This window comes from Odocoileus virginianus, chromosome 7 (assembly GCF_023699985.2).
Source record: "Odocoileus virginianus isolate 20LAN1187 ecotype Illinois chromosome 7, Ovbor_1.2, whole genome shotgun sequence".
Classification (NCBI taxonomy): Eukaryota; Metazoa; Chordata; class Mammalia; order Artiodactyla; family Cervidae; genus Odocoileus; species Odocoileus virginianus.
Genome location: NC_069680.1, coordinates 764,483 through 783,208, shown reverse-complemented (window position 1 = coordinate 783,208; position 18,726 = coordinate 764,483). Strand labels below are relative to the sequence as shown.

Below are 18,726 nucleotides of genomic sequence, written 5' to 3'. Positions count from 1 at the left end.
CTACTTACCGTTTATTGCTTATGCTCTGTTTTTCTTGTAAGAATGTCTTCACACTGTCCTCTAGCACATACTGAAGTGTCTGGTACATAATGGATGCTTTGTAATTATTTGTGGATGAGGTTGCAAAGAGTCAGACACAACTGACTGAACAACGAAAAATTTTAAAATTATACACTACATCTAATATCATGTACTTTTAAAACAGTCAAATGAAAAAACATGGTCGTGTCTGGTACATAATGGATGCTTTGTAATTATTTGTGGATGAGGTTGCAAAGAGCCAGACACAACAGTGACTGAACAATGAAAAATTTTAAAATTATACACTACATCTAATATGTATTTTTAAAACAGTCAAATAAAAAAAAAAGTTCATTACAATCATACAATTTTTAGAAAAAATTTTTAGATGAGAAATACACACACATTTAAAAATGAATATGATACAGAATATAATGCACACTTGCCTATGAACATTTTCCACCTTACTCTTAAGTGACCCATCAATTCTAAAGCTACAAACAAAATGAACAAAATAGCTATGTAAACATTCAGTATGGCACAGAAATGAATTGTATGAGTTCAGCCTTTATTTGGCAAACTTGTCTTTCCACAGATATCATTTTGTGCTACCCCAATTGATGTGGGAAACTTGGTAATAACAAAGCCTCCTATAGCATTTAAACACAACATTCAAATAATGAATGTTTATATGTTTAATGAATGTTAATAATGAATGTTTAAACAAAAACATTCAAATAAAAACAATTCTGATCATTTTTCTGATGCATGACAGAAGACATATATAACAAAGTTTTAACCTTGCAGAAAAAACATTCTCTTTACCTACATACCCTTTCTTTCTAGTAATCTTGAGTTTGGTCTGAGACTAACATCCTGCAAATAAATAAGGTCTTCTCTGGCCTCTGCAGGTATATTGGGAGAGGGGATGTAGGCTGAGGGTTCCCTGAGGATGAATTTGGGGCTTTTGCTCTCTGCTTCTCTGGGAGTGATTCAAGGAACCCCAGTGCTACTACAGTGGGAGAAGTGAATCTTCTTTTTCTTACTTTAACCTCATATAAAATTGCTCTCATAAACCTTTGGAAATCTATCCTTTGATTAAAAAATAAGTTGTTGTGTAACATTTAAATAAACTATTTGAACACTTTGCTCAATGAAGTACAGAACAATCAAATATAATAAAGTACAGTATTTTCTACTTAGATCCCTACCCACTCTTTCTTGAGGCCCTGGATGGGTCTCCTTGGGGCACCACTGTGAAAGAAAAGCAGCAGAAAGTGCCAGAGGCAGAATGGGGAGCTGCTCATTAAGATAAAGAGGCCTCTGAGATTCAGGTAAGGCATATATCTCCCTTTCTCACAGAATTAGGAAAAAATTTGGGTAGTGTTTCCCGAGAGTCCCTTCTAAATACTTGGAGGTGAAATGACTTTAGGTCAGTAGTATCTAAAGAGAAAACTTTTAAGAAGCCCACAGAAGCTGTCCTTAACCCAAAATGCCATATTTCCTTCTTATTCTTCAGTGAAATAATCTTTTATCTCATGGGTTTCTATTTGAATAACTCCTGCCTGGAATTCCATCAGAACCATCATCAAAGTTATCAGCCTCACTTTAGTAATGACAGCATTCTGTAAGGCAGGGTTCTCATTCTTAACTGGTTAAGAGAATTGCCTGGGAAGCTTTTTTTTAAATAATGTAGGTTCTGGAGCTGTACTCTCAGAGATCCTGATTCAGTAGGTCCTGGATGGGATGTGGGAACCTGTATTTTCAATAGGGCTTTCCAAGTGATTTTGAGGTGATGGAGGTGATGGGGGCCCCCAATTAGAGCAACACTGGCTGTGGAGAGAGGCCAAATTGCTTCTTTCCTAGAATAAAACCTACTGCAGACAGTGATCCCAGGCACCAGACTTTCCGAAGGGTCCTCCTTGATGAGGCCTCTGATGAGGAGGTCATTTATATTTGTCCCCAGAAACTCAGGCAGTGAGTCTTGTGCCTTACTCTATAAGTGAGCCAAAAATTGGGCTCACGCTTGTCTGGACTTGAGGATAAACAGAAAAATCCCAAGTACCAGAAAAGTCTGTCTTTTGGTTGGGGGCCCATGTACCATCTTCTCCTTCTATCTTTTTTCTTTTCACTGATGTCGAGCTAATGAAGCCAAATAGACCCACACAGATAATATGTTGTTTGGGTAGGGGTGAATGTACACAGCTAGAGCAAATTCTGTCTGTGGAAATTCAGAAGAATGAATTCCAGTTTGATACACAGCGTCAATAACTGACTGGACATCAGTGTATGGCATCTGGATAGGAAATCCTGTGACCTGGACCAAAGACAATAATACATAAACCCACATTACAATCATGTAGGTAGTTGGGAATTACTGCATGAAAAGATTACAGAAGCCTCAAAGAAATGGAAGTCATAAAATAGTAATAATAATAATTATCATTTTGTGGGTGTTTACCAAGTTCTAGGGAACCTCCTGGTTGGCTCAGTGGTAAAGAATTTGTCTGTGATGCAGAAGATGCAGGAGACACCATGGGTTCGATACCTGGGCCGGGAGAATCCCTCGGAGGAGGGCATGGCAACCCACTCCAATGTTCTTGTCTTGGAGGATCCCATGCAGAGGAGCCTGGCAGGCTCCAGTTCATAGGGTCACACAGAGTCGGACACAACTGAAGTGACTGAGCATGTACTATGTTCTAGGCACAGTGCTAAATACTTCACATTTTAATTAATCCTCAAACAACCCTTTGAGGCAGGTTTTGCTATAACCCCACTTTATAAAGAGAGGAGCAGAGCCAGGTCTGTCTAACGCCAGAGCCTACACATTTAACATTCCACATACTTGCACTTTTTCTGCAATGGCAACCTGCCAAAAAGGAAACTTCTTGGTCATATAAATGATTTAAAAGAGCATTTTGGAAGAATTTATTTCACATTGATTTAGTTTATATTTATTGATATCTATGACAGGATTGGTGGAGAAGGCAATGGCAACCCACTCCAGTCCTCTTGCCTGGAAAATCCCATGGACGGAGGAGCCTGGTAGGCTGCAGTCCATGGGGTCGCTAAGAGTTGGACACGACTGAGCGACTTCACTTTCACTTTTCACTGTTCTGCATTGGAGAAGGAAATGGCAACCCACTCCAGTGTTCTTGCCTGGAGAATCCCAGGGACGGGGGAGCCTGGTGGGCTGCCGTCTGTGAGGTCGCACAGGGTCGGACACGACTGAAGTGACTTAGCAGCAGCAGCATAACAGGATTGGGCTTCCCTGGTGGCTCAGCTGGTAAAGAATCCTCCCACAATGCGGGAGACCTGGGTTTGATTCCTGGGTTGGGAAGATCCCCTGGACAAGAGAATAGCTACCCAGTCCAGTATCCTGGCCTGGAGAATTCCAGGGACTGTATAGTCCATGGGGTGGCAAAGTGCTGGACATGACTGAGGGACTTTCACTTTCATTTCCTCCAATGACAGGATTAAAGGATATGAGACATGGGTCTCATGTAAAATTATCTATTAAAGAATTTGCAAAGGACAATCATAAGCTGCTTTCAAGTCTCAGATTGTTTACTTCTCTGATCTTTAAATCTCTTCATGTGCTCTTCCCTTGTGAGTGCATAGTACACTATCCTTCCCTAGTTTACTTAATAAATTACACTGGAATACAAATAATAGTTAACATTTAGTAAGTGTTGGGTGCTATGGTTAAGCAACTCACTTAATCCTCACCACAACCACAAAATAGCTAACTATTTTTATCCTTGTTTATTTTGTGCAATGGGGTAAGAACGTATAGAGAAGTTGGGTAATTTGGTCAAAGTTAGTGAATGGTCGAGGCAGGATTTGAACCCAAGCCGCAGGATTCAGTCTAGATTTATGAATCTGTGTTATTAAACAGCAGATAATTTTACAAAGGAATTCTAAGTTTAAAACCTTGGCTTATACTTGACAATACTTTGCTTATCTACTTACCCCCTAATTCAACTAAAAAGAAAGCAAAACAAAACAACTACCTCCCTATTCATGAATAGTGCCTGCAGATGCCTCCCTGGCAGCCTAAGTAGCAACTTCCAACAGATAGCTTCCCTTCCTCTTTCCAAGGCTTTCTCTAGGGGACATTTTCTGATCTCCAGGATGGAAGGGGGAAGGAATATCACTTTTGGGAGGCTGGGGCTTCCAGAAACTACTGCAACAATTCATAGGCAAGAGGAGGAGAGAGGATTCTCAGAACTCAGGATTCTGGTAGGGGAAGAAAAGAAGGACTTTAAAATACACCAAAATGCCTGCCATGTTTGATTATGGACTTGAGTTTGATAGGCCTTTTTACCATCCAGGATGATGTCAAATGTGCTGGTGAATATACGAGAGGAGGTTAAAACAAAAGTCCAGGCTATGATGTATAAATTTGAGAATAATTTGCATATGGAAGATATTAAAGTTTGCCTGAAGTCCTCTTGCCCAGAACCAAGGACAGGGAATCCATCCTATTACTACTATCTAGAGATCATTTCTTAGTTTCTTAGTTGCAAGTCATTTCCTTTTGGGCATCTCTTTCCAAAGTTTATGGTTTGTGTATCATAAAACTGATTCCAAGAAAATGTCATGCAATCTGGTCACAGTACTAGTTATTCACTACTTTTGAAAAGTCTCAGTCTAAACATAAGTGGATTTTAATGACATAGCACATATAACATGAGATCAAGATAAAAGATATCTCAGGGATTTTTAAGATTACTATCATCTGGCAGTTAACATCAAAGATAAAACAAATGTTGTTAATGTATTGAATCATATACAAACCCAATAAAATTGTAGTAGTCTTTCAAATTCACTCTCTTCTTCAGATGAAACAAAGCTTGCAGTACCAAGTTCTAACTTAGGAAGAATCTGTCGTAAAATTAAAGTACACTGTCTATTCCAACGTGTTGGCTGTTTAGGCCGCCATTCCATTATTTTACACTTCAGAGTTCTTTCAATCCTAAGGTAAGAATGCAAAGATCATTTTATGATAAATTACAGATCAGTTAATAAATGTGAAAAAAAGTTTTGTCACATTTACTCAAGTATGAGAATGATACTTTGCGGGGACTTCCCTGGTGGTCCAGTGATTAAGAATCTACCTTGTAATGCAAGGGATGTAGGTTCAATCCCTGGTCAAGGAACTAAGATCCCCCACTGAGTAAACTGCCCAAGAGCACTGGAGCCCGTGTGCTACAACTCGAGAGGCCATGCGCTGCAACCAAAGATCCTGCATGACCCAACTCATGCTGCATCTAGGACCCCACACAGCCAGATAAATTAAATAAATGTTTAAAATATATAGTCATTCACAATTTGAAAAATAATACATTTTTGATGTAGGAGAAAACCAGACCACCATGGTGAGGGATATCTGTCATCAACCACATTAATCTGCTTTGGGAAAGATCAGGCTCTTGCTTGGCTTGAGGAAGCAAGATGCTTCCTGGGGTAGCTAGCAATTAGTTCTCAAAGGCACTTCTTTCTTCCAGTTCCCTGTGTGTAGACAGCTACCTACTAGGTGTGATTTGCTACCATCTGATTACTGGGTTGACATTCCTGTTCTCCAAGACCCTCTTCTGACATAAGACATTGTATTTCCAAGAAATGCCTTTATAAAAATCCAGGTATCTTGTCTGGGGTAATGTTAGCAGGAATGGGGTTATTAAATCAGTTAATCCAGCAAGTGGAATTGGGAGGAAATGAGACACTGGATTGATCAGTATGATGATCAGTTTCCCCCGATCTGATCATTCCCCCAAATGTATGCTCTATGCAGGCAGGGAGTTTCACCTACCTACCCTGCCTCTGAAGCAGTGCCTGCTGAGGAACTGTTCTGGGGAGGGAGAAAGTGGAGTCCAGTGTGAGCTGGTTGGTGGGAAGCCTTTCCTCTGCAGAGGATTATTGTGTGCTGGGCCTCTCCTTTTGGCTGAGTCTAATAAAGTAAGTAAGTGGTTTTGAGTTTGCAGAGTCTCAGTGATGGCTACACACCAGAATCACCTGTAGGACTTGAAATACTTCACTATCCTCCAGATAGTGGCTCAACAGGTCTGATCCTGAAAATCACCTGTTCTATCAAAATACTTCACTACCCTCCAGATAGTGGCTCAACAGGTCTGATCCTGGACTCTGGCACCTATATTTAGTTCCAGAAGCAATTCTGATGAAAACTAAAAGTTGGAGACCATTTTCCTAGTGCATTGCTTTTTTTTTTTTTTTTGTTAAGAGGTGGGGAAGAAGTAGGGGAGTAAGAGGTGGGGGTCATGTGCTAGTGAGAAAAGGGAGTGGCAAAATGCTTTTTGTCCTTTTCTGTTTTGATTAGTTGGTAGCAGCTTACATGCCAGCCTGCTGTGTCAGCATGAGTCACTGGAAGTAGTCAGATCTAGAAGCTTCTGACGTATCTGGAGTAGGAGCAAGGTCTGCTGCAAAGGCTGTGACATTTTGGGCTTGACTGAGCAACTCTTCAGGGTGTGCGTGTGTGGACTATGTGGATGAGGGTGGCTACCAAGGAGAGTACTGGTATTTCTACTACCCAGTTCGGATGTTTTTACCACACCCCTATTGTTCTTCAAGAAGTGTTGCTGCTGCTGCTGCTAAGTCACTTCAGTCGTGTCTGACTCTGTGCGACCCCATAGACGGCAGCCCACCAGGCCACGCCGTCTCTGGGATTCTCCAGGCAAGAACACTGGAGTGGGTTGCCATTTCCTTCTCCAGTGCATGAGAGTGAAAAGTGAAAGTGAAGTCGCTCAGTCTTGTCCAACTCTTTGCGACCCCATGGACTGCAGCCTACCAGGCTTCTCTGTCCATGGGATTTTCCAGGCAAGAGGACTGGAGTGGGGTGCCACTGCCTTCTCCGTCAAGAAGTGTTAGTTATTGATTATTACTATAAGGCTAAATAGGTGTCTGTGTTGAAAACTTCCCAATAGCAGCCCACAATGTTGTCCAGATGCAACTATATTTAATTTGGCATGTTTTTTCAAGGAGTATTGTGGGTAGCAGAGGGGCTGATTTTTTTATGCAAGGGCCAAGAGCCAGACGACTCAATGGAAGTAACTATTAAATCTACATTTCATGCTTCTGTTGCTGAGTCTAATAGGTATTTTTGAGAGACTGCATTACAGGACTAAAGGGTGGCTGAATGGGAGATTAGGGAGAAAACATGATAATCATAGCATATAAATAGAGATCATACCTGTTCTTTAGATCTTCTACCATGCTCTTATTAGTATCAGAATAAATTATTTCTTCAGGCTGAAATACAGAAAACTGAAAGTGAGAAGAGGTTCTAGGGAGGCCATCTTGATATCAGTCACCCCTTGGAGTGCTGATCATAATGGAGGGGGCAACCTAAACCTCTCAAGTGGCAGAAACACCCAATAATAGGAGCACAGAGCTAACACAGATCACAGCGTTTCCTTTGATTTTAATACTACTTCACCAGTGCAGGGAGGGGAAATGGATTTACGAAAGATATTCCTCATGAGACAGATCTGCTGTTTGTTTATTCAAATAAGAACTTGGCATTCTTATTCATTCCATCAGACAATCTCTGGAAGCTGTACTGGTTTCATCCGGTTATTAACTGTGACTTTGGAGAAATTACTTAACTGCTTGAGTCTCGGTTACCACATCTTTTAAAGTGAACGTGAAGTCGCTCAGTCGTGTCCAACTCTTTGCGACCCCGTGGACTGTAGCCTACCAGGCTCCTCTGTCCATGGGATTCTCCAGGCAAGAATACTGGAATGGGTTGCCATTTCCTTCTCCAGGGGATCTTCCCGACGCAGGGATCAAACCCGGGTCTCCTGCATTGCAGGCAGACACTTTAACCTCTGAGCCACCAGGGAAGCCCTAAAGAGGGACAATAAGAGCATCTACTTTCCTGGGGTCATGCGAAGATTTTAAAATAAAGTCATACATGTAAAGCCTGGCACATATTGCCCAACTAAGGTCAGATAGTACTGTTATTAGTCTTCTAGCATGGTTTATCATCCTCCTCCTTTGTTTCTTTCAGCAGGCAGGAGCCAGTTTTCTCTGTGTTCACAGGTGTGCATGCGCACATATGCAAGCATATACGCAGAGTCCATTTCAGTCTCTGCTGTCTTCAAGTCTTTGCTTCAGGCACCCCAGCAACAGCAGAGAGCAAGGCTCTACTATGTTTCCCCATGTTGCTCCGCTGAGCTGGATTTTCTGGGACAAGGAGTGGACTTCTCCAACCCCCTCCCTCTTACCCAAACTCCCTGCAGGGCTCACATAGACAAGAATGGAGGAGTGGGACTGGGTTTAGAGAGTCTTTACTTTGAATATTTATGAGCTGAGAAACAGAGCCTCTGTAGAGACAGGGACAGGTGCTTCCCCCTCATGAGTGTAAGGGAGGAAACTTTTGCTAGGACTCTAGGTCTCAGAAAATTTCAGGGGTGATTTGAGGAGGCTCAGTCTATCATGTCCTGATCTAAGTCAGTGGCTCCCAAAATGTGACACCACCCCCTGCTCAGCAAAATGTTGCTGAGTCAGCAGCCTCAGACCTACTGACTCAGAAACTGTGAGGTTACAGCCTAGCAAATTGCTTTTTAACAGGCCCTCCAAAGGGTTATGATGCCTACCATGGTTGTAGAACCACTAGATTAGAGAATGTGCTCAGACACAGTGAATTTGCCCAGAGTAGAACATGGCAAAAGATGAAATACTGGAGAAAGTGAAGTCTAAAACCCAGCATCATCTTGCAGAGGTCACCAACTATTGCAGACAGGGCAGGTAAACCAAAACCCGGCTGCTGTCCTCAAATTACTGTCTGCCCCTCCAAAACACTCCCCTGCGCTCCTAACCTGGCAACTCTGGTGGATTAGTTAGACCACCTTCAGGCCTGAAAAAGAGGCCTGGGTTATGTTGACCCAATACGTTTATGGAGTGTTAGTCTATTTCCCATTTGGGCAAAGGCCCCTTTCAGGGAATTCATAACCTTTAGAAGTTCAAGATATCCCTGTTAACTCCATTTCTCTCTCACACACACACTCAAATTTATGTTCTCAATTGTGATTAACAGAAAAAAAAAAAAATAAAAACCAGCATTCACTACAGACAGTGGTTTATTCTGGTATGTGTGTGACAAGGCAGAAGATCAAGGGCCACTGGCCCACAGGGAAGAAATCAGTAAAGACAAAAGTCAAATGCAACTATGAGTTTTCTGTTTAATTACTCAACTTAACAAAAGGTTTAGTTTCCACTCTTAGTCAGAGTGGCTTTTAAAAATACAATTTTGATTATGGCAGCCCTTGCCTTGGTGATGCTGAATAAAGAATAAAGGCCAAAATCCTGACCAGGACCTCAGCTCATTTCTGCTCACCCCCTGGTAGCAGCCAAGCTGGCCTTTCAGCTCTGTGACGGACACTTGGCCCTGCAGGTCTTCATCTGCCTGCAGTGCAGGAGACCTGAGTTCGATCCCTGGGTCAGGAAGATCCCCTGGAGAAGGTCATGGCAACCCACTCCAGTATCCTTGCCTGGAGAATCCCACTGACAGAGGAGCCTGGCAGGCTACAGTCCATAGGGCTGCAAAGAGTCGGACATGACTAAGCGACTAACACACACACAGCTGGTCTTCAAGCCTGCTGTTTCTGCTTTGTGCTGGGACTACTCTCGTCATTAATCTTCATCTAGACCAGCTCCTGGTGCTCAGCCCTCTTCACTCTGCTGCTGGTCATCACTTTTTTTCCCCAGGAAGCCCCTGAAGCTCCCCTTCCCCTCAGGTTTCCTGCTGTGTGCTCCCCAACGCACATTCATGTCTTCTTAGTGGTACTTATCTCTCTCTACTCCAAGTGCTTGCTTCCTTCTGTTTCCTCCTCTAGAACACAAGCTCCAAGAACACGCTTGCTGTTCAGTTGCTCAGTTGTGTCCAACTCTTTGCACCCCCGTGGACTGCAGCATGGCAGGCTTTCCTGTCCTTCACCATCTCCCGGAGTCTGCTCAAACTCATATCCGTTGAGTTGATGATGCCATCCAACTATCTCATCCTCTGTTGCCCCCTTCTCCTCTAGCCCTCAATCTTTCCCAACATCAAACTCTTTTTCCTTGTGGTACCTATACCTAACACAGTGCTGACCCACTGCAGCACTCAATAAGTGTTACCAGAATTAATAAGAGAATGATTAAAACAAACAAAAATTCTCATCTCTGAATACACTGTTCTCCCCCTAGGAGGCTGCAACCAACTGCTTTGGTCACAACTTTAGGATAAGCAAGCAAGGCATTGTGTGGGTGCTGGAAATGTGGCTTGCTCAAGAGAGATAAGCACATTTCCCCTTACTTAAAATGACTTTACAGACATATAAATGCTTGCATCTGCAAGGAAAATGTTTAGAAGGATACACAAGAAACTACTGACTGTGGCTATTTCTTAGAGAGTGGGGAAAAAATGCTGAAGAGGGAAGAAACCCTTCATTTTATATACTTTGGTACTGTTTGATTTCTTTTCCCCCACAACCACCATTCCTTCTTTTCGATATTGTGAACTATGTCAGACATACAGATAAAGCACTGAGAATAATGTAATGAACATCCACCCAACATACATACCACCTAGCTATATCTAATCTTTGTATGCATCCATATTTTTTTAGATTTTTCAAAAAGATGTAGGAATTTCCCTGGTGATCCAGTGGCTAAGACTCTGCCTTCCCAATACAGGGAGCCTGGGATCGATCCCTGGCCAGGGAACTAGATCCCATATGCACAGCCAAATAAATAAATACATTTTTTAAAAGGATGTAAAACATTACAGATAGACTTAAAGTAATCTAAATACTGCTCCCTGATCTCATCCCCCTTTTTTCTCTCTCCAAAGGTAACCTTTACCCTAAATTTGATGTTTATCATTCTCATGCAAGCTTTTATACTATCACTATTTATCTATGGACTTCTCTGATGGTTTAGATGGTATTCTTTCTGCCTGCCAAGCAGAAAATGCTAGTTCGATACCTGGGTTGGAAAGACCACCTGGAATAGGAAATGGCAACCCACCCCAGTATTCGAGAAATCCATGGACAGAGGAGCCTGCAGGGCTACAGTCCATTGGGTCACAACTCAGTTGGACACAATTGAGCAACCAGCATTTTCACTTATATATCTCTCTATATATAAACACATATTTTTCAAACTTCATATATATACGTCATTTCACATCTTCTTTACTTTAGTCAACATTACATTTTTTATATTCGCTCATGTTGATACAATGGCTCCAGGTCAGTGGTTCTCAACTGTGGCTACATGTGGGAATCACTTGGGGAACTTTAAGTAACACCAGTGTGTGGGCTCTTCACTCAGAGATTCTGATGTCTTGGATGTACAGTCAAGTTGAGAGCTACAGTAAATTAATTTCATATATTCTTTTTTACTACTGTATAGAAGATTTTGGGCTTCCCTGGTGGCTTAGACAGTAAAGAATCTGCCTGCAATGCAGGAGACCTGGGTTTGATCCCTGGGTCAGGAAGATCCCCTGGAGAAGGGAATGGCAACCCACTCCAGTATTCTTGCCTGGAGAATTCCATGGACAGAGGAGCCTGGTGGGCTATAGTGTATGGGGTCGCAAAGAGTCGGATATGACTGAGCAACTTACACATACACACATATAAGATTTCATAGTATGGGTTCTTGACAACTTACGTGCCCATTTTCTGGTTGATAAATTGTGTTTTTTTTTTTCTCTATTTCAAGCAATTTAGTAATGACCATTGTTGTGTTCGTCTCTCTGTGCTAGGGTACATACTTAGAAGTTGAATTGGTGGGTCAAAGGTTGAGCTTTTTCAACTTTACCAACCTTACCATATTGATTTTCAAAGAGTTTATAGCAATTTACACTCCCACTATTTCTCAGCCTGTTTGCCAATATTTGATATCATCCCACTTAAAAAAAAGTTTCCTAATCTTATATATGTAAAAATCATGTTTGTTTTAAATTATATTTCCCTCAGTACAAGTGAGGTTGAACTCTGGAGTTTCTGCCTCTATGAATTGTCTTCTTCCTATTTTTCCATTGTTCTTTTTCTTATCCCCCCGCCTCTTTCTTCCTCTGGGTCATAGCTCCCAGTTTTCGAATTTTGCAATTGCCTGCACATTGACATACCATGGCTCTCAATCCAGAAACTGATGTTGAAATGGAATTTGGGTGTCTTCCCAAACTGATGCTGAGCACACCACAGATTCTCTGGCCAAGTTGTCTGGTGGTTAGATTGGTTCCTGATGCTCTGATCTGTACTTTGGTCTCTTACCTCCTGAGCTCCAGGTAATGGGTCTGCAGCTTGGCTTTCTCATCTTCTCTCAAGAGGAGCAAGGTAGGGAAGCTCCATCATAGTCCTGGCTTCAAAAAGTGAGACTGGCTCTGGTTCCCTGAATTTCATGACTCACTTTTAGACTTTGCTCCCATCCTCTTTGGGCCCTGCTCCCTGATGGTGTTTCTGTCCTATTTCTATTCCAGTAGATACCCATCATGGTTCAGAGCCCAGATAAGCCTTTTGTTTTTCAATTTTTATACTTTATTATTGTCATGGATGTGTCGTAGAAGTGCAAGGTCAAAGTAAGAACTTATTACACCATCTGGACGTTATATTTTCTGTTTCATGATGAATACTTTAAAAATTTTACTCTAAAACCTAAATTCACAATTAAGATGATGCCTTCTTCTCAATTCTTCTTTTGCAAGTAGAGGAAAAGGATCAGAGTAGCCTAAAGTCAGGCTGGATGGCAGAGAAAACTGGATTTTATTGATGTTGCTAAAAATAAGCAATCAGCTATATAAATGTAACAAGAGCTGTCACAACTCTAAGGTCAGAACCAATGGTAACTTTCATAGAGACACACCTGGAAAAGTGTGATTTACCTGAATGCTTTGTGTGTTTGTTCCTTGATAATTTTTTGGAAGCAACTGTTTCCAGAAACTTTCCTTTGAATAGTCAAAATACACAGCCATTGGTGAATTATTCTGCTGCAGATTAAACCAGACCTATTAAAACATTAACAGAGAATCAACATCGGGCCACGGGAGTACGAAGCCCACAGGGGGTTACAGTCTTACTGCCCAGTGAAGTGGCGGAAGCCAAGGACTGCTCTGAGGCAGGAGGTACAGAGAATTCCAGGGGCATGTGAACACTAGACTGCTCACTGGTTCTCAGCCTTGGAGGTGCTACGGAATCACCTCAAGGAGCTTTGGGGACGGAAGATTTCCCTGGCCCCACACCCCAGGGATTCTAACTGAACATCTACGGTTTCCTCAGCGTTTCCACATGATTCTAATGTACAGTCAGGGTAGAGAGCCACAAGTTTGACTCCTGAGGACAGAACTCAAGATCTTCCCCCCTCACCCAATACACTTACGTTTTCACCATCAAACAAACAATCTACACCTTGTAACGGACAAAATGGGTCAAACTGCTTATGACACTGTCCAGTTAATGGATTCCAAAGCAAATATTCATCAGTTTCCTGAGTTAATACATACGCCACGTGCCCCTGTCCGAAGAAAGAGTTAAAATTATTTTGGGGGGATGATTGATTTAACTCATTTTTGTATTGGAAATTGTAGTGTAAGCATTTGCTATCTCTGACTTTTTACAGATAATATTATCAATCACCTTATTGATTTTTTTTCTGTATGATGTATCTATTTATTGGCCATGCTGCACGGCTTGTGGGATCTCCGTTCCCTGACCAGGGATTGAACTCAGGCCACAGCAGCGAAAGCCCAGAATCATAACCACTGTGTCATCAGGAAACTCCCTGTTACCTCTTATCTTTTAAAAGCCTTTTTTAGAATATTTACAATTTTTTTGAAAAGGGAAAAACCAAAGCAATAGAAATCTGCAGGCCCAGGCTAGCATGAGGATTCAAATGAGAGAACTTATGAGCCAGTGTTGTCACCCTCATAGCAATAAAATACGTTGTTCTGATGAAATCAGTATATGAAGAACATTTCCCAATAGTTAGTGCTAATGCGTAGGGGTACTTTTGCATAACTCACACAAAGGTGCTATATGGATTAGCCCTGCTTTAAGCAGAATATATTTGGAGATCAAGGGTGAACACCATGTAGAGTTATGGTGTTAGTCCAAGGCTCTGAAAAGCTAGGTGAAGTTAAAAGGCCATCAAATTAATTTTGAGAACAAGATCTAGAATTAGAGGCCAGAGAGAAATTAAACATAAAACCATTTGAGGAATAAAAGTAGTCACTATGTTACTATTTTGCTCTGCACATACTTGTGATGTGTAAACCTTTCTTATTTAGCAAGACATAAAAATTTCAGGTAATAATAATAATTGTCTAACATTTATCATTTACGTACCCCAGGTTCTGTACTCAGTGCTCATGCTAGTTTTACTTAATTTCTCACTTTAATTAAGTCCAAATTCTGTGAGGTAGGTATGATTATCATGCCCACCTTTCACATGAAGAATGAAGTAGGGATGATTATCATGCCCACCTTTCACATGAAGAATAAGAGAATAACAACTTATCTAGGGTAACAGGAAATAGCATTATTCCCTTGAGCAGGGGCTTCCCTTGTGGCTCAGCTGGTGAAGAATCCACCTGCAATATGGGAGACCTGGGTTCAATCTCTGGGTTGGGAAGATCCCCTGGAGTAGGGAAAGGCTACCCACTCCAGTATTCTGGCCTGGAGAATTCCAAGGAATGTGCAGTCCATGGGGTTGCAAAGAGTCGGACACAAATGAGAGACTTTCACTTTCACTTTGAGGGTCAGAGAAATAAATAAGGCTGAGATCATACAATTAGTAAACATTATTAGTGAAGTGAAAGTTGCTCAGTCGTGTCTGACTCTTTGTGACCCCATGGACTGTAGCCCACCAGGTTCCTCTGTCCATGGCATTTCCCAGGTAAAGAGGTGTCACCTCAAGCACACAGACAAGGTGAAACGTATAGCTAAGTGCTGCCACCCAGTGTTGACTCACAGGTACAAATACAAATGTTTGTTAAAATATTGTTCACTGTTTACTGCCATCTAGTGGTGCTCAACGCTACAGCCGCGCGATCACATGGGGAAAGTAGCCATAGCTTTTCAGCTAACAAACAGGACACAGAAATAATAAGCTTTGCAAAGGAAATACATAGAAATAAATGATCATGACAAAAAAAAAACCTTGAAGTTTTAAATGCTTATCAATATGTTCATATTATTGAATAGAAATAAAGAGTCCTAATAAGGCAGCTTTCTGGAGGTTTGAATACAGGAGTATATAATTAAGTTGTACAAATTAGTGAACTTCTGGCCCATTTCTTGCACAATTAAAATTTGAGCAATGAAAAATAGGGAGAGGTACATCTTAATTATCTTAAATATAATTCTAGGAACATATAAAGATGATGATGGTGACGATGGTTAACAACCACTACGTAACTATTACTACGATAACTATTGCTATATCACCTACCACCATCACTTATTGAGCATTTTCCATAAACCAGGTGCTGCTCTCAGTGTCATATATTTACTACATAACTGAGTGTTTCTAGTAACCCCATGATGTTCAGTCGCTAAGTCATGTCCAACTCTCTGTGACCCCATGAACTACATACAGCATGCGAGTTTCCTCTGTCCTCCACCATTTTCCAGAGTTTGCTCAAACTCATGTCCATTGTATCAGTGACGCTATCTAGCCATCTCATTCTCTGCCACCCTCTTCTCCTTTTGCCCTCAATCTTTCCCAGCATCAGGGTCTTTTCTATGAGTCAGCTCTTCACATCAGGTTGCCAAAGTATGGGAACTTCAGCTTCCGCATCATTCCTTCCAGTTAATATTCAGGGTTGATTTCTTTTAGGATTGACTAGTTTGATCTCCTTGTAGTCCAAGGGACTCTCAAGAGTCTTCTTCTCCAGCACCACAGTTCAAAAGCAAGAGTTCTTCAGCGCTCAGTATTCTTTATGGTCCAACTCTCACATCTGTACGTGACGACTGGAAAAACCATAGCTTTGACTATACAGACCTTTGTTGTCAAAGCGATATCTCTGCTTTTTAAAACACTGTCTAGGTCTGTCGCAGCTTTCCTTCCAAAGAGCAAGCATCTTTTAATTTCATGGCTGCAGTCACTGTCCACAATGATTTTGGAGCCCAAGGAAGAAAATCTGTCACTGCTTCCACTTTTTCCCCATCTATTTGCCATGAAGTAATGGGTCTGGATGCCATCATCTTAGTTTTTTAACATTGAGTTTCAGGTCAGCTTTTTCACTCTTCTCTTTCACCCTCATTAAGAGGCTCTTTAGTTCCTCTTCACTTTCTGCCATTAGAGTGGAATCATCTGCATATCTGAGGTTGTTGATATTTCTCCCAGTAATCTTGAATCCAGCCTGTGATTCATCCAGTCCGGCATGTTACATGATGTACTCACGCACAGAAGTTAAATAAGCAGGGGGATAACATACGGCCATGTTATATTTCTTTCCCAGTTTTGTACCAGTCAGTTGTTCCATGTCCCGTTCTAATGCTGGTTCTTGACCCACATACAGGTTTCTCAGGAAACAGGTACGGTGGTCTGGTATTCCCATCTCTTTAAGAATTTTCCACATTTTATTGTGATCCACACAGGCAAAGGCTTTAGCATAGCCAATGAAGCAAAGTAGATGTTTTCCTGGAACTCCCTTGCTTTCTCCATGATCCAACAAATGTTGGCAATTTGATCTCTGGTTCCTCTGCCTCTCTGAAACCTAGCTTTTACATTTGGAAGTTCTCAGTTCACATAATGCTGAAGCCTACCTTGAAGGCTTTTGAGTATAACCTTGCTATCATGTGAAATGAGCACAATTTTACATTGGTTTGAACATTCTTTGGCATTGTCCTCTTTGGGATTGGAATGAAAACGGACCTTTTCCAGTCCTGTGGTCATTGCTGAGTTTTCCAAATTTGCTGCCATGAAGTAGCACTATTATCTGTACTACTTTCCAAAGAAGAAAAACAAAAGGAAGTCATTCTTTACATTGTGGAAATGTTGATGAAGCAACATTATTCCCCTAAGTAAATATTTGTTTGCCTATGAAATTTCCTAATTTATTTGTGAAAAAATGGAAACCTGGAGTTGAAGTCTTTAAAACTTGCAACTGAAAGTTTTGTTTACACTATTTAAATATTAAGTCCAACACTTACTTCCAACACCGAGGTTCCTAGAAGGACCAAAGCTTTCTTTCCAAAATATAGGAAGAAATTACACAGAAGTATGGCATGCTCCTCCTTATTTCCAATAGCCAAACTGATGCAGTGCTAAGGTGAAACAAAAGCAACAAGGACAAAAAAAAAAAGGAAGGGAGGGGAGGAGAGAGAGTTGAGTAGTGCAAGCATCCAACAGATTCAGGGCCCCTCCACACCCTTACACACACATTTCTGCCAGGTCACTAAGATGACTGCAAAGCCTAAAACATTAGGGCATTAGAAAGAGAGAACATTAGCCTGGAACATAAGGATACTGGGTGATCATCCAAAATTAGGCAGATTTTTTGGGGGGACAAATATCCTGGGAAAACAGGGCTGAGCACCAAAGAATAAATGCTTTTGAACTGTGGTGTTGGAGAAGACTCTTGAGAGTCCCGTGGACAGCAAGGAGATCAAACCAGTCCATCCTAAAGGAAATCAACCCTGAATATTCATTGGAAGGACTGATTCTGAAGCTTAAACTCCAATACTTTGGCCACCTGATGTGAAGAGCTGACTCATCTGAAAAGACCCTGATGCTGGGAAAGATTGAAGTCAGGAGGAGAAGGGGACAAAAGAGGATGAGATGGTTGGATGGCATCACTGACTCAATGGACACGAGTTTAAGCAAACTCCAGGAGATGGTGATGGACAGGGAAGCCTGGCGTGCAGTCTGGCGTGCGGCAACTCTTTGGTCACAAAGAGTTGAACATGACTCAGTGACTGAATAACAAAATTGGCTAATATTTTAAGGAACTTCATCTGATAGGAAATCACACCTGTTTTTGGAGGAAAGGATCCTTTGGTCAATGGAGTCACTCTCTGCCCTGTACCAGTGTAGTGCTCTCAACTTAGAAGAAGAGATCTGAGTTGGAGCCCAATCAAGAAAAGTGATGGAAACTTCCTTAACTGAAAGACCTGAACAGCAGGGGTGGGTGTAACCAAAGGCAGAGTGCCTAGTAAGGCAGTTGTAGCAGGACAGAAACAGCACAGCAGAGGTGACAGACCAGTGGCTTATGATTTAGCTCCAGTCTATAGGTGTGTTTTGCTTGGCCCCAAAATGCTTTTAAAAATTGGAAGATCACACATACAACTCTGGATTTCTGGATTCTCTTGAAGAATCAAAGGATCTAACAAAATATATGGGCCCAAATGTTCATATGGCAATAATGTGTTGCTGCTGAGTAGCAGCTCTACCATGCAGACTCGGCTGCACCATTTAGGCTGGACACATGCTTCCACTCCATTAGTCCCAGAGAAAGGGCTGTGGTGGCCAGGGAGCCTGGGGAGGGGGAGCTCAGGACCTCTCAGAGTGACTATTTACCAGTCAGTCCGGAAGTGTTTCAATGGTTTAACAACAGATGTGGCCACATCAGTACACACTGGCTGGATGTGATGGTGAGGGATAGAGGTTAGGACGAATGGTAACACGGCTCTTCTGAAAGATACATGTGATGAACAGGAGAATGAAGAGCAGAACATAAGTAGTCTTCAATTATCAGACCAA

The 18,726-nt window shown here is 41.7% G+C and overlaps 1 protein-coding gene across 14 annotated transcripts in view; it reads right to left on the bottom strand.

Annotated features, from left to right (window-relative positions):
* Positions 1–230: 230 nt before the first annotated feature.
* Positions 231–18,726, bottom strand: part of CC2D2B (coiled-coil and C2 domain containing 2B) — a 221,769-nt gene continuing 203,273 nt past the window's right edge. For 13 of the 14 annotated variants that reach the window (XM_070469930.1, XM_070469936.1, XM_070469929.1 and 10 more), the window contains 6 exons: positions 17,178–17,291; positions 13,402–13,536; positions 12,908–13,030; positions 7,232–7,290; positions 4,822–4,999; positions 231–2,338 (listed from right to left, as the gene is read on the bottom strand). In XM_070469930.1, the coding sequence (XP_070326031.1) occupies positions 2,150–2,338; positions 4,822–4,999; positions 7,232–7,290; positions 12,908–13,030; positions 13,402–13,536; positions 17,178–17,291 (798 nt within the window). In that variant the 3' untranslated portion in view covers positions 231–2,149. Of the gene's footprint in view, positions 2,339–4,821; positions 5,000–7,231; positions 7,291–12,907; positions 13,031–13,401; positions 13,537–17,177; positions 17,292–18,726 lie in introns of those variants that run through there. The other variant, XR_011488596.1, reaches the window with a different exon arrangement.